Below are 16,536 nucleotides of genomic sequence, written 5' to 3'. Positions count from 1 at the left end.
GGCACGTTGGCTTAGGATGCACACAGCTTCATCGGAGGTGACTGAGGCACGGGTCAGCCTGCTTCGCGGCTTTTAACCACCAAGCGGATGACATCCATCCCTAACCTTGATGCAAACCCTATACCAAGTGGCTACCAGTGCCTTCACCCAACCCCAGTGCACCAGGGTGCCTCACCCCAACACAGTGTGCATCCGTGTGCGTCCAAACACGATGCACAAGGGTACCGTGGGCATCAACATCTGACACCAAAGGCACGTGACAAAGTGGTCAAATCAACGCAGTGTGGGAGTGAGAATGTGTTGGTTGTTTCATTCTACTGTAAAGACTAGCTATCTACTGTAGTCTCTAGAGACCATTGGTTCCCAAACTGCGGGGCTCTGGTGCCGGTGTCATGCCGAGTTTTGCCCACCGAGAATTGCACCCCCACCATATTTTGGGGCTGTTTTAACTTAAAAACAGGGATGCAAATCTCGGCAGGTACAAACTGCCGAGATCTGCACCCCCCTCCATAAAGCCAGGAGAGATCCCCAGGTCTCGAGGTCATCTGTACCCGGATTTTAAGCACCAAAGTCGGCTTCCATGAGCCAGAAGAGAGCCCCAAGCATGGAAGTCACCTCCACGCGGATCTAATGCATCAAAGTCGGTCTCCGTGAGCCAGGACAGACCCCCTGGCTTGGAGATCACGTCTACCGACAATTATATCATTTTTAAACAGTTAAGTTTCCGTATAAATCATTACAATATGCTCCCGGAAGGTGGGGATGCAATTCTCGGCGGGGGTGCAAAACTCGGCATGACACCGGCCTGGTGATCCGCCAGAGAATTGTTTTTGTTTGTTTGTTTGTTTGTTGTTGTTTTTTTACACACATTAACCCTGAGGAGTAACTGGATTGGGCCGATTTTCAAAAATATTGCGATATTTGAGAAATATTATTATATTATTTTGAGCATTTACTTTCAGAGGCTGCAGCAGGCTCAGTTTTAATACGCAGTAGTATACGGTATACGCAGTGGAAGTGGTCCCTCGGAAATTTGGTTTGGTACGTAGTAGGCCTACTGGTACTTGGACGGAAAAGTTTGGGAACCCCTGCTCTAAAAAAGAGAGAAATATTTGGAGTTTCTTGCACAACAGCTTCAGCATTTAAAGTTCCTCTGGCAGTTAAGCCGACTCGTTGCCATAACAACAAAATCCTTAATTCAACTTTAGACACTGTACTCCAAAATAAGCCAGTTGTAATATTCAAGTAACATATTAATTAGACTATTCCAACCTGAGACCAGTCTAAATGCTTTCTTAAACTAGCTTTATGCAACTTTTTTCACGGCTCACTAGTGGTGCAGGGCGGCCGCGCGGGAACAACTCCACTTTGGAGAGATTTTGTGTATGTGAAAAGCTGGGAATGTTCACAATGTATTTTAAAGTTTTGAGTGTTATGTTTGATCACCAGTCAGATAGTCTACATCCTATTTATAGAGAACATGTGTATTCATGCTGGTCCTATGCTAGGGGACAGTATAAGTGGTCTATGTGTCACTCATAACAGTCCCAATTAGTGTCTGACAACAAAGAATTACCAGCTTGTCACACACACACACACACACACACACACACACACACACACACAGACAAACACACACACACACACAGACAAACACACACACGTGCACTCACTCACGCACGTATGCACGCGCGCACGTGCGCGCGCACACACACACACACACACACACACAAACACACACACACAGCTAGGGGGGGAATTGATTTGTACCATTTTAGCAGTATAAGAAGCTTCCTTTCAAGTCTGACTCGTCGGGCTCATAAACAAGGTCGGGCTAGGAAGGCTACAGGAATGAACAATGTCTACTTAGATTGATGCAGATTGTAGGCTAAAACAGATTGTAGGCTAAACCAGATTGTAGGCTAAGCCAGATTGCCAAAAGAAAGAAAAAGTCAGCCAAGTCATTTCAAGTATGTGGGTGAATGTGCATCTCTGTAAACACTAAAGATTGGCAGATTGGCTGAACCAGAAACACACACAAGTTGGCACCGCTCACTTTGGCTGAAACAAGTTCTGTCAGTGCCAAAAAAAAGAGTAGGCTACTTTACTACTTGTCTGCCTGCTGTCTGGCCCTGGAGGCACACTCTCTGTAGGTCTTCACTTCTGTTGACGGATATTTGAAGAGCTGCTGTCCTGAACAAGGTCCAAAACCCTTGGAAGACTACACTCTCTGCCTCGCCTCCTTTAAAAATCACCATAAATATTGAAATGAACCCATCCTTCAGTTTGAATGTTTTCATGTCATGTTTCACTTACCATGTGAAATGAAGGGGATCAGAGAAACGAGTCCACCACTGATCTGTCAGAATCACAAGTCCAAGCGTCAGGTTCAATCCTCCTATTTAAACATGGGCACTACCACACGATTCACAAACACTTGAGCTTCTGTACTCCTACGTAGCCTACATGTGTTATTATAGGTGTGGTTTCCTACAATATAAAGCAAATAAAACAAAAGTTGCTGTCTGAACAATTAGCTACAGCACGCTATCAATAAATGTGAGCTTTAAAAGGAACAAAAATCACAAAATTATTTTTTTAAATTGCACTGCAAGTGTCTTTCTTAATACTACCATATCATTTGTCTTGTTAGAATAGACCTGTAAGAATAGGTCATTTATCGGAACCATTTGTGTTGTCCTTTGAAGGTACTCAATGGCACTTGATGGTAGCTGTGGTGGGGGGAGGTTAGAGTGTGTGCATAGGCCTTTGTGTCTATAGACCAGAGGTGTCAAACATGCGGCCCGGGGGCCAGATCCGGACCCCCAAAGGGTCCAATGCTATGGAATTATTTGCCTATCTAAATGCAAGAGGTCATTCAAGCAATTTGAGAGCATGATTTATCAATGTCACATTCAGATTTTGCACCCTTGGACTCAAAAAGCCCCCCCAAAGATCTCAGCGATTATGTGACACTATCCTGGCATTCTATTGGCTGTGGATTTCTGACAGGATTGTTGCACAAAAAAATTGAGAGAAGAGAAGAGATCCGAGAGCAGAAGTTTCAAGAGCGCACAGAAGCAGTTTGAAGGGGGAGGGGAGGACAGTTGCATGCAGGCACAGAGGTTGAGCGCAAACAGAGCAAATGTAAGTGTGAGGGGTTCTTTGAGTGCAAGTGCAGGAAATATGTCCAGGCAGAAAATGTTTGAGTGTGAGCGTACAGTTTGAGGACAAGCAGAGCAAATTTAAGCACACACGAGGGCTTTTTCAGTCCACGGGTGCAAAATCTAAATGTGAAATTTATAAATCATGCTCGCAAATTGCTTGAAGGACCTCTTGCATTTAGATAAATAATTCCATACAATCCGTCCCAAAGGATGACTTTGCAAAGTGTGAAAATTGCACTGAGAAGTCCTTCAATCCAATGTGATGCACTTGTGAAGGCTAAGAGGTAGCAGGTTTCAGGAGCAAGTTAAATATTAAGTCGCATAATGTTATCTGTATTAATCACTAAATGGTCAGCTATTTTCATTACCTTTGCTTGACTATAGAGAACTGCAGAGTGGCCATCAATTGTAATCAGAGGTGTAGTGATAAATACAGAGGTGGGTACAGTAAACTATCCAAGGTGAGTAGTTTACCCACCTTGTTTGCCCTCATTGATTGATAGAGTTGATCTGAAAATAGGTGAGTAAACTATCTGCCTCATTTATTAAAGGGGTGGGTAAATTGTGTTTACTTGCGTTTACCCTCCACTACACCCCTGATTGTAATGCACAGTACAGTAGATTTGATCATGTGCATGATGGTAGCTGAGATAACCCTACGTGTTGTAGGGTTGTACCTGTCATTCTTTACACTAAGATAAACTGGAAAATTGGGAGGTTTTGTCATTTATAGGTTATTATTGATTATTGATTTTCATTGTCTGGCCCACTTGACACCAAATTGGGTCGCATGTGGCCCATGGACTAAAATGAGTTTGACACCCCTACATAGACTATTCTATATTTGTCTGTATTCTGAGGTTAAACTGATTGCCTCCTTTTTAACTTCTTTTTATCAGTTAAGTACAATATGAATTCTCTGCATCTTCTCTATTTAAAAAAAAATCTCCAAACAGTCACAAACAATGCCTGTGTACATGCTTACTCACATACTTAAGAGCAATTTAGTTTGTGAATAAAAAATGACACAGGTTGACACATGTTGAAGTTTTCAGCTTTTCCACCAAGTGGCACTATTGCCTCGTTTAAAATACTCATCCACAATAGCAGCCATGAGTTCTTTCGAGGTCACAAGCCTGGGTAACAAGACAAGTGTGCAAGAGAATGCATTTATCTAGAGTGGAACAAAGATAGATTTGACAAGGAAACATATTCTCTGACAATTCTCCCGGCACACATGCTCACAGGCGTGCACCTGTTGGGGAAGCTACTTTGAAAGCATAGCTTAGGAAGTGACCAACTACCATGGAAGTAGGTGAACTACTACAGCAAAGCTACCCTGGCAGATATGTAGTTTAGGAAACTACTGTAAGCTACACAGAAAAAGTCGTTCAAACTACTTGGTGAAGGAAAGCATTCAATTGACAATGTACACATGCAATACATGAAATACAATATAATAGCCTACAAAAAAGTCACATGCCAGTAAAAAAATATGCATCCTTTCATTGTATTGGCCAAAATTGAAGTTTGAGTAGTTAAACTACACAAAGATGACCAAAAAGTAGTTTAACTGATTCACTACGCAAATATGAGTGTAGTTGAAGTACAGTACCAGCAAGCTACTGCAAAATGTAGTTAAACTATGTAGTTCAACTACATGTAGTTCACTACTCCTTAACACTACGTTCACATTATTGACACCTGTCAGTGGACTGCAAATGACTGTGAGTTATAGTCATTGAAATGCCTTCTGAGACATTCCAATGACTATAACTCACATCTGCATGCAGTGGTGAGCAAACATATCATACTTCCTCTGGCTGTATAGACAGGAAGCAGAAAGCCTTTCTCAAGAGACGGACAGATTCACACACAAAGAGACAGCTCACCGAATGCACTTAGTCACAAGTGTTATGAGCGCTGCAGGTTCACGATGAGGCGCTGCCTGCCATCCGTTTGGGCCACTTTGCTGTTTTGCCTGGGTCTGCTCACTAGTCACTGTGGTAAGAAGAGCATTATTTTTGTACATCACATGAAATTCCTGCACTTTGATTTGATTCTGCTGAGTGGTTGAGTGATAATAATGTGATATAACAGAGGGTGCGAAATATAGTTCTCATGTAGAACATTTTGATTGTTCAGATCAGTCATGCTTGTTATCTCTGTTGAGCACATCTTAAGTAAAGCATAATTGTCTGTCTGACTTCAGTATAGCCCATTGTTCCATTTTCATCTTGAGAATAGACAAGGTACACTTGATGGATCTGACACGTTGAAAAATGGCCTAATGTACTTTTGAAATGGTATCTTCTTCATATTGTTATAAAATTGTAATTTGCAAAGCATGCTATGATGAAAACATTGTGAAATATCTCTGGTGTAACTGAGCTATAGAAGATGCTTCACTTCTGTTTTCATCTCACACTATCTTAGACACAAACAATTTGTTCTTGACACAGACAAACCCTGGCAAATGATTTCCATCAAACTAGAATAAGGCAACAACTAATTATCATTCTTTACATTTTGGAGAAAACCATCAAAAAGTTGTCCCTACTTCCAGGTCTTGTCCTTATACAACATGTAATGAAAAAGCAGAACATATAGACATATTATTGTAATTATGTACAGTTTCTAAATGATAACGCTGTCTTGCCTGCATCTAAAGTGTAACAGTGCGACAGAGGATGTTAGACCCTGGAGTCTAACACTGGTTTCAAAGGTGATTGACATGTGATTGTGTCTCTATACTCAGGAGAGACCAGAGTGCTAACTGAAGCGCAATCTGGCCCTCTTTATCGTGTGCTGGGCTACCCGCTCTCCATCTCCTGCAATGTGAGTGGCTTCCCCAATCCAGATACCAGGAAGGAATTTCAATTTCATATGTTTAGACCTGAGCGACCTGACAAAGAGATCAACATCATCAGCACCAATGACCAAGATTTTAGCTATTCTGTCTATAGCAAACGTGTGCATGATAATGACATCACTGTGGAGCACGTGTTGCCAAACTCAGTCCTCTTTAAGATCAAACATCTGGAGGAGAAAGATGGAGGGGATTATCAATGCTTTGTAATAAACCCGCCGGGACAACCTTATGATGGAACGTACAGCGTTAAGACTACAGTTAAAGGTAAGAACTTTTTAAATATAATGACCATTCACCACTAGCTCTGATGTTAAAATGTTATGGCTAGACTTAAATATTTAATTTAATAATTATTTTTATTTCAGTTTTATTCACAATTAGAATTCTAAATTTCTTCTAAACAAATTAACCAAAGTCACTTTATAGCTGTGTTGCAAAGCAAGAGTAAACAGTAAACCATCTGATTGTTAATGAGAAGCTGTATCTAATTTTGATGTCTTGGTCTCACTCTCCAATGTCATGCCATAGTGATCGACAATTCCCTAATCATCTCTTTGCCCGTGCCTGCGTCCCTGAGCCATAATGAAGGCGACCCGCTCACTCTAATGTGCCAAGCTTCCAGCAACACCGTCCAGCACACCCATCTGTCTCTTACTTGGTATCTCCAAAGAGACGGGGAGGAGAATGCCCACCCTATCATCTCTCTGGAGAAGGATTTGACACTGAGTCCGGGGCCGGGGTTTGAAGGGCGCTACCAAGCTGGACTCATTGGGTTGGATAAGGTTGGAGAGGCCACGTACAGGCTAAAGATGGCTCAGCTGAAGCTGTCGGACCAGGGCAAGATCTACTGCCAGGCTCAGGAGTGGATCCAGGATCCGGACCGCTCTTGGCACTCTATCGCACAGAGGAGCGCAGAGGCAACCACCCTGAATGTCAAAGCCAAAGGTTGGAGGCATCTCAGCATTTGATTGCTTGATGTGTTATTCTGTGTAGCACACACTCGTGTGATATGAGTTGTCATTTGCACATTATTTCAAGATTCAAGATATTTATCGTCACTCTGTTCATTGTATAAGGACATACTGTACGTGTGAAATTCTTATGTAAGGGCTCCACTACAAGACATAGTGAAAGTCAGTAGGTACATCATTTCAAAAACAGTAATACATATACTCAATGGTACGTATATAAGGCAATCCGTGAAAACACACGCACGCGCACGCACGCATGCACACACACAATACAATAGAAATACAATGAGGTAGACTTGTACCCATTGTCACTAGAAGGTGCAGTCAGGACAAGTTGTACTCTTTTTCTAAGTGTAGTTTGTGTTGCCCTTGTGACAGGATGTGTGGTTGCTGATCTCGCTGTGCTTATTTCTTGTCTTGGTTAGAGGTGGTAGACAAGGGGTCTCTGCTGGTGAGAGTCTCTGCACAGCAGGCAGCTCTGCAGGAGGGGCAGGAGCTGTCTTTATCCTGCAGTCTGGACGCTCAGAACCTGGCTGAGCGGTTCTTCTCGGTAGCCTGGCTCCGGCAAAATGTGGAGCTCGCCCGCATCGGCCCGACGGGGGTTGTGTCTGTGGGGCCGGAGTACAGCGGGCGAGAGAAAGAAGGAGAGCTGAGGGCGACCCGGACCGGGGACAAAGATCACCGGCTCATCCTGCGGCCTGTCAGAACCCAGGACCAGGGACAGTATGTATGCAGAGCATGGCCTCAGGACAGAGGCGCAGATGGGGCCTTCACACAGGGAGCAGCCCAGGACTCCAGTTCCCAGCAGGTCACCATCTCAGCCACAGGTCAGTCAACACCTCAGCCCACACTGACTTACAGTAAAGTTAAAAACACAATTCTAGACATGTATTAGACAAAACTATACCACAGACACTCAAACATGCCTGCTATTCACACCGTGTCTTGTGTGACCACAGAGAGTGGACTCTCGGTTGAAATGGAAGAGAAGGATGTCCGTGTTAATGAAGGTGACGGGCTGAAGCTCACGTGTAAAGTGGGCGAGGTCAAAGGTCAGCTCTCTGTCACCTGGGAACGCAGATCGCCACTCTTCAGGGATGTCATCGGTGTAAGCCAGGAGGGGGTGATGGAGGTAGGGGAGGAGTTCCGACAGCGCAGCGTCACGGCAGTGCGGCCATCAGCTGACACCTTCACCCTGAAGCTGAATGAGGTCAGACAGGCTGACGCAGGTGTCTACCAGTGCACCGTGTCTGAATGGACCATCACGAGCAACGGCAAAATACAAAAGACCAACAGCCAATCGCAGACTGCCAATGTGTCAGTCAATCTTATAGGTAAGAAACATGTTGTTTATTAGGCCTATACAGTAGCTACCATGGTATAGCGAGCCTATTGTATGTGGGACATTGTGACATCTTTAGCATTTGTGTCAACAAATTCTTGTGAAAACAATAAGTAAAGATAAGATATGATATGATGTACCTATGGAGTAGATTGTAACGGCATGTGACCCCCCGATTGCCACACCTCCCTTTGGCCAGTGGGCGTGGAAAGTTCATCAGTTCTAAGTTGGCCCATGGCCACAGCCTTTGCCACACCCCCTTTTGGCTAGTGGGTGTGGAAGGTTAATCACTTCTAAGTTGGTCCATGACCAACCTTTCTGCCGAGTTTCATGCAAATCCGTTCATAACTTTTTGAAATATCCCGCTGACAGACAAAAGGGCGAAAACATAACCTCCATCCAATGTGGAGGTAATTAATACATGAATTTGCTTAATTAATTACTTCTTTAGCATAACTGGTCATGTTTAATATACCAGGGTGACACTACCGTATGTTCATCTTGTTTTAAAGAAGGAAATAAGATTGAGAAACTTTGTGCCAGGTAATACAGATTTCTGATCGTGTGTAGCATACCTGAAAGCAGAGACAGACAGTATCATTCTAACCACTTTCTTTTACTTTGAGCCAACTTCTCCTTTCTTACTAGCCACTGCTAACACTATTATAATTATCCTACAGAGTCCTTTTTAAGAGTGTCTCTACACAGTCGCGACACTTCAGCGACTGTAGGCGACGAGGTGAAGTTGCTGTGTCGGCTCAGAGGGCCACGCCTGCCGATGACGCTGACATGGAGCGTGCAGCGTGAGAACGCCTCATCCCCAGATAACATCCTGACACTGCACCCTAATGGTGACATCAATTGGTCAGGAGACCAGCCCCGCTACCAGGTCAAAACAGAGACCCTTCCGATTCAGAATGAAGTCCAGCAGACTCTGCTCATCATGGGTGCGAGCCAATGGGAGGCGGGACGCTACCAGTGTGAGGCATCTGTCATCCTGGAGAGCAGATACAAGAAGCTGCCTTCCAACCCGCTGGCTGTGAGGGTGAAGAACCCAGGTATTGCTGCTTATGTTCATAATGTTCTGACTCCTGTGTTGTGCATTGTGTTACTCTCCCTTCTCAGCACGTTATGACAAAATTCTTGTGTCTCCCTCTAGTGAGTGAACTCTCTCTGACCTCCACCCCCACTATGGAAGGAAACATCAACACTGACATAGACATCACATGCTCAGTTAAGAAGGCAACCTCTCCCTTGTCTCGCTTCGCCGTCACCTGGCTGGTCCAGAGCAAGGCCATTTTAAGCTCCAACCGTGATGCCGTGGTCACATTTGGACCGCAGGTAGAGTCGAGCCATGGCCAGCGAATCAGCATGAAGCGCAGTGAGGGTCCTAGCTTTGACTTGACTGTTCGGCAGGCTCGGATCGGGGATAGAGGCGTGTACATGTGTAAGGTGCTGGAGTGGCTACAGGATCCTCGTGGCCGGTGGTATGAGCTCTCGTCAGTCAACGCAACCACAGAGCTACGCATTAGTGAGCCAGGTACAGTACGTTTGCTGAAAGTGTGCACAGATTTAACAAAACACTTACACAGTGGCATCGAACCCGTGCCATTAAGTGGACAGAATAGTGAGTTCTCCATTCGTTTACATTTCTCCTCTCTGCTCTCTCTCTCATGTTCCAGCCAATGACTTGCGTTGTAACAAGACAGAGCAGCAGGTAGGGGCTGTGGAGGGGGAGGAGGTGGAGCTCACGTGTGCCCTGGCCTCAGGTGCCTCCAGCCCGTCCACTCTCTACTCCCTCACTTGGCTCTACACAGGATCTGATCCTGCCCTGACGACGATGGTCCCCCTGGTGGAGCTCGATCACAGCGGGCTACTGAGGTACCCAGACAACCAGGGGCTCCGGGGCCTGCAGGGCAGACTTCGTCTCTCCAGGCCCACTCACAGCAGCTTCCATCTAGGAATCCAGAGCGCCCGCCAGGGAGACAGCGGGACCTACCGGTGCCAAGTGGAACAGTACCAACTGGATCAGCAAGGAGGGGGCTGGCAGCAGAAGGCCTCAGACGATTCTGGCCCGATCGCACTGCGTGTAAAAGCTGCAGGTATGATGATTGCATCACTCGCACTATGAACACAATGTAACTGTACAGCACTATGAACACATGTATGTACTGTACAGCACTATGAACACATGTATGTACTGTACAGCACTATGAACACATGTATGTACTGTACAGCACTATGAACACATGTATGTACTGTACAGCACTATGAACACATGTACAGTATGTACTGTACAGCACTATGAACAGTGAACACATGTATGTACTGTACAGCACTATGACTATTCACCTACCAACATCATCTCATGTGCATATCTGTGTGCTTGCACTTGCTTGTGTTGCATACTTAGAGGCACAATTGCACCTTGGTTTCAGCAAAATGACTGCACTAACTTCTCTATGTTGTATGTTTTTTATGGCTTTAACTGATGTTTGTTGATGGTACCGTGTTACATTGTTTGCTGTCTCCAAGTCCATGTGTGTGTGTGTGTGTGTGTGTGTGTGTGTGTGTGTGTGTGTGTGTTTGTGTGTGTGTGTCAGTTCAGCTTTAGCTTGTTCTAGTTGATACGGTCTCTCTTAACATCACTAAATGATTATGTTCTGCCTTCTGCAAAGCCTTTGGCGCTGAAAAGATCTCACTGAGACCGTTCATTTGATAATACTCTTATTCGCCCAAAATTGCCTCTTTGTCTACAAGTCCTCAATTTGCACATGATCTCCTCTTCTAAGCGTAGCGTTTGTGGACGATGTGACAGGATGTGTGGTTTCTGATCTCGCTGTGCTTATTTCTTGTCTTGGTTAGAGGTGGTAGACAAGGGGTCTCTGGTGGTGAGAGTCTCTGCACAGCAGGCAGCTCTGCAGGAGGGGCAGGAGCTGTCTTTATCCTGCAGTGTGGACACTCAGAACCTGGCTGAGCGGTTCTTCTCGGTAGCCTGGCTCCGGCAAAATGTGGAGCTCGCCCGCATCGGCCCGACGGGGGTTGTGTCTGTGGCGCCGGAGTACAGCGGGCGAGAGAAAGAAGGAGAGCTGAGGGCGACCCGGACCGGGAACAAAGATCACCGGCTCATCCTGCGGCCTGTCAGAACCCAGGACCAGGGACAGTATGTATGCAGAGCATGGCCTCAGGACAGAGGCGCAGATGGGGCCTTCACACAGGGAGCAGCCCAGGACTCCAGTTCCCAGCAGGTCACCATCTCAGCCACAGGTCAGTCAGCACCTCAGCCCACACTGACTTACAGTAAAGTTAAAAACACAATTCTAGACATGTATTAGACAAAACTATACCACAGACACTCAAACATGCCTGCTATTCACACCGTGTCTTGTGTGACCACAGAGAGTGGACTCTCGGTTGAAATGGAAGAGAAGGATGTCCGTGTTAATGAAGGTGACGGGCTGAAGCTCATGTGTAAAGTGGGCGAGGTCAAAGGTCAGCTCTCTGTCACCTGGGAACGCACATCGCCACTCTTCAGGGATGTCATCGGTGTAAGCCAGGAGGGGGTGATGGAGGTAGGGGAGGAGTTCCGACAGCGCAGCGTCACGGCAATGCGTCCATCAGCTGACACCTTCACCCTGAAGCTGAATGAGGTCAGACAGGCTGACGCAGGTGTCTACCAGTGCACCGTGTCTGAATGGACCATCACGAGCAACGGCAAAATACAAAAGACCAACAGCCAATCGCAGACTGCCAATGTGTCAGTCAATCTTATAGGTAAGAAACATGTTTTTTATTAGGCCTATACAGTAGCTACCAGCTTACCTGGTAACTGATTTGATGATTGGATGTAGTTCCAGTTTGATTGTATATATACGCCATGTCCGCCTGTCTCGGCACGACGCTGATGAAGGCTACCCGCTGAAACGTGTTCGTTGTTGCTGCTGTACAAGCTAAGTATTAAAAAAACCTAAAGGACTTTTGTTCTCTTTTGTGCGTTTCTACCGTGGCCCTGCACCTTTGAAGTGTGCTCGCTACTGCTGTTGTTTTCAGTCAGCACCTCAGCCCACACTGACTGAAGCCCAGAACACACCAACCCGACTAGTGGCAACGAAGGCTGACTGTTGTGTCGCCTCGTGTCGCCTGTGTCGTGGCCAAAAAGGTTGCCCTTGAACACACCGAAATGACTACAGCCGACGGTCAACTATAGCACGGAAAACCTATGTACTAATAGTGTCAGACGAATGAACTCTCCATACCAGCAGGGCAGCAAGCTGGGTGTTTATTTAGTGTTTCCCCAATAATTTCATCTCACAGATGGGAAACACTATAGCAGTTACTATAAGACTGAGTTATATAGAAACACTGTTCGCAGTTATTAGCTAGTACAGAGTCAAAGACCCCTAAAGTCATGTTTCAAGATGTGTATAAAATACTCTACTTTGAATAATAATTTGTGTCTGTCTGATGGTTTTTCCCACAAAAAAGGTTAAATTATCTTGTTAGAATCCTTAAAATGACTTCCCCTCCTCCCTCATTTAAAAATCCAAAGCAACCAATCATGGTTATCTAGTTAGAACATACAGTAACTAGCCAATCACAGCATACAACACAGGCTTTTCAACACATTCTCACTATTGATAAAGTGAAGACAAGGGTTCCTGGCCGATCTGCAGCACATGACGAGTTGGGAGTAAGAATGTGTTGATGCTTCAACTGCCAAATACTGGACAGGGATTGGCTCAAAGATTCGTGATGTCACGAAGCTTGCTCGTTGAAAATCGCCTTTTCAGTGAGCTCAGAGAAACTTTCCACTTTCAGCAGACGATTGTGGAAACAGCCTCCTAGTGTCAAACTCTGCACACAGACATCATTCTGCACAGTGAAGCTCGGACATCCAACTGAAAGAGCAAGAAGAAAAACTGATTTTTGACTTTAGGGGGTCTTTAAATATTTATAGAGGCAGTTGCTCCTCTTTCTGCAAGCCTGATGTCTGCAATTATTATAAAAATTAATTATTCTAATGTAGACAGGGTAGATGCAGCAGTGTGCTGTCTCTCTCTCTCTCTCTCTCTCTCTCAGACAATTTCGGCCAAAAATGTTGTTATTTTGAAAATATGTTTTAGCATGGCATTACAGTGGCACCCGGCCACAGTGGCTGACCAGCTAATCAGAATGATTTCTCTCACCGACGCCTCCGATGCAAATTCAACATGCTGAATCGCTGCCAACAAGGCCGACTGTGCCAACGGTGACACACCGTGATGAACGGGGACACACCGCAGAGACTCGAGCGACAGACGCTCAGCGATGGCTCACACATTGTCTGGGGCCTTTACAGGAAAGGAAAAAGCACAATTATTTTGATGTGCATTAGACATAACACGTACACAACCACAGACACTCAAACATCCTGTCAAACAGTCACACGCTCTGCCACAGCTATGCCGCGCTACGTGCGATCAGACTGAAACTTTCAGGGGGTGTAAAGAGCACCCGTGCGGGTGACCTGACAGAGATGGATTTTTTAATTAGGGCAGATGAATTGCCCTAAGGCTAATTGCCCTAAGGCAGAGGCTATATAGTTCAGTGATGAAGTCATCAGTGATGATGCCATCAGTGATGTCATCAGTGATGATGTCATCAGTCTGAGGCTCACGAGAGAGACTGAGGGAGAGGGAGAGAGAGGAGAGGGATAGAGGGGAGAGAGACTGAGGGCGAGGAGGAGAGGGAGAGAGACTGAGGGAGAGAGAGAGGGGGACATTGCGCGCGCGCCAATATGCTGCAACAGCTGAGCTGCGTATGTGAGCTGCAGGGCCAGCTTGGCAAGCTGCAGGACGGGCGAGCCTAGGAATCGAGCGCGAGGAAGATGGCAGCGGAAAAGTCAGGAATATTGACTGTCAGTGTTTATGCAGAAGGTGAACACAGAGTGATGTGATTTGGAGTTGCTTTGAACAAATAGTCTGCCATTTTGGGAAATCAATTTGTAAATCTTGTGAACTGCAATGCATTTTCCCAGCCACAACAACTAACACCTTATTGCTTCTTTTTGCCTTCAGGAGGGGATGTTGAAGAAGTCTCTGGGCCAGTATCTACCCAAAGCATGTTGGTGGGTGTTTTCACAGGTGTTATCATCTGTTTATTGGTGGTCGTCTTCCTACTGGTGCTGAAGATATTTCGGGGTTCAAGAGTCAAGAAGCCAGGTGATTCTCTGTGGGCAGAAGAACACCCTCTGAAAACCAAACCCAGTGCAGACTCAGTGGACTGCACTTCTTAGACGAGTGGATGGAGGGGAGAAGCGAGAGGAGAGGAGAGGAGAGGAGAGGAGAGGTGAGGAGAGGAGAGGAGAGGAGAGGAGGAGAGGAGAGGGGAGGGGAGGAGAGGAGAGGAGAGGAGAGGAGAGGAGAGGAGAGGAGAGGAGAGGGGAGGGGAGGGGAGGGGAGAGGAGAGGAGAGAGGAGAGGAGAGGAGAGGAGAGGAGAGGAGAGGAGAGGAGAGGCGAGGGGAGGGGAGAGGAGAGGGGAGGGGAGGAGAGGAGAGGAGAGGGGAGGAGAGGAGAGGCGAGGCGAGGAGAGGGGAGGAGAGGAGAGGAGAGGGGAGAGGAGAGGAGAGGAGAGGAGAGGAGAGGAGAGGAGAGGAGAGGAGAGGAGAGGAGAGGAGAGGGGAGGAGAGGAGAGGAGAGGGGAGGAGGAGAGGAGAGGAGAGGGGAGGGGAGGGGAGGAGGAGAGGAGAGGGGAGAAAATAAGATAGGATAGGAAAATATAGGCATAGTGGAAGGATTGTATATTGATGTTTTATCATTCAAATGTTGACTTTTTATACAGTGTGTAGAATCAGAATCAGCTTTATTGGTCAAGTATGTACAAATACAAGGAATTGGGCTCTGGTTTGCTTTGCTCTCAACATACAGAAAAGGACGAAAGAAAGATGTGCACAAGTTAAAACAGGCCAGGCAAGAAGGTTACATTTAGACTGACGGATACAATTTAAGTTACATTAGCCTTTATTTAGACAACAATAGTTTAATGTACTCATATACATTTTCATTTATGTTACACATAGTTATTATAGCATTATGCATAGATACATACACAGACACATACATTTGAAGATTTCCCTCTCCCACCATGCCCTGTGTACAGCGTCATGATAACAGATTTGAGTCTAGAGAGGGCTGCCTTCAATGTGGACGTCAAAACATGTAGTAATCTCATATCTGTCTATAAGTATCTTTGACTGTCGACTTTCATGTAAACTTGTAAATCCATCCGTGAATGTGCAAGAGTGCATCACTTGGCCAAGATACATGTTAATACATTAATTTTAAGATTAGCAAAAATGTACAGTATACAATAAGTGTGGTGTAAATTGTCAATTTTAAATACGTATATGAAGGAATGTAAATTTACAGTAACTACTATACAATAATAAGTGTGGTGTAAGTGTCTATTTTAAATACGTATATTATGAAGGAATGTATGTACAGTAAATGTGTACTGTAAATACTCCACATAGGATTGTAAACAAAGGCTTATATGTTTCCAGATATTGCATGGTTATACTGTATGCCGTTCAACATGGGGGAAAAGTGGATGTTGTACAGAGGTTTAAATACAGATGTTTCAGATATTGCACAGTTAAATACCGTTCAATGTGAACAAGGCTTTGAGTCAGGTGTTGCACAGTTATTTCCCAGAAAAAACGTACCTCAAATAGTGAGTGTGTGTGCACAGTACATTTAACACAGTAACATTGTTCCACAGTAAGCGTATAAGCTAACTGTACGTTTGAAAGAACTTCTGGAGGTAGAAGACATGACCATGACTTCAGAAGCTACTGTCTCGAGCAAAAGTTTAGCGATTCTTTTTGAATGAATGTGTGATGCAGCTGTTTCATTATGAATGTAGTCTAAATGTTGTACTCGTCATGCAGTTGGGAATCGTCTCCCCCTGTTGAACTGATGAACTTCATTAAACGGATACAATTAAAGAGACACTTTTAGCTTCATCGCCAAAGCTTATTTGCATAATCACCAGATTCGTTCTGCCTACAATGGACAATGAGCTCGGCAGCCGCTCATCTTTGTGGGTTTACACTCGCAAAGTGACATACAGTATTCTGATGCAAGATGAAGAAATACATAGACACACGCATGTCAGGGAGGAATCCTTTCAATAGCATGTCTGGC

The 16,536-nt window shown here is 45.3% G+C and overlaps 1 protein-coding gene across 1 annotated transcript; it reads left to right on the top strand.

Annotated features, from left to right (window-relative positions):
• Positions 1-5,073: 5,073 nt before the first annotated feature.
• Positions 5,074-14,646, top strand: LOC310778974 (immunoglobulin superfamily member 2-like). The gene is made up of 11 exons (XM_083639446.1): positions 5,074-5,173; positions 5,926-6,303; positions 6,568-6,984; positions 7,436-7,837; positions 7,970-8,344; positions 9,033-9,410; positions 9,512-9,892; positions 10,035-10,454; positions 11,218-11,619; positions 11,752-12,126; positions 14,409-14,646. The coding sequence occupies exons 1-11, from the start codon at positions 5,104-5,106 to the stop codon at positions 14,624-14,626; spliced, it is 3,816 nt and encodes a 1,271-aa protein (XP_083495572.1). The 5' UTR covers positions 5,074-5,103; the 3' UTR covers positions 14,627-14,646.
• Positions 14,647-16,536: the final 1,890 nt, after the last annotated feature.

Source organism: Poromitra crassiceps (assembly GCF_964638095.1).
Source record: "Poromitra crassiceps genome assembly, chromosome: 6".
NCBI classification, from domain to species: Eukaryota; Metazoa; Chordata; class Actinopteri; order Beryciformes; family Melamphaidae; genus Poromitra; species Poromitra crassiceps.
The sequence above is the reverse complement of the archived record's forward strand: the minus strand, read 5'-3'. Positions and strand labels throughout refer to the sequence as shown.

Bases quoted from the DNA above. Each gene is read 5' to 3' on its own strand.
- LOC310778974 (XM_083639446.1), top strand. From the start codon at position 5,104: ATGAGGCGCTGCCTGCCATCCGTTTGGGCCACTTTGCTGTTTTGCCTG. The intron at 9,411-9,511 runs GTATTGCTGCTT...GTCTCCCTCTAG, and splicing joins TGTGAGGGTGAAGAACCCAG to TGAGTGAACTCTCTCTGACC. The intron at 11,620-11,751 runs GTCAGTCAGCAC...GTGTGACCACAG, and splicing joins GGTCACCATCTCAGCCACAG to AGAGTGGACTCTCGGTTGAA.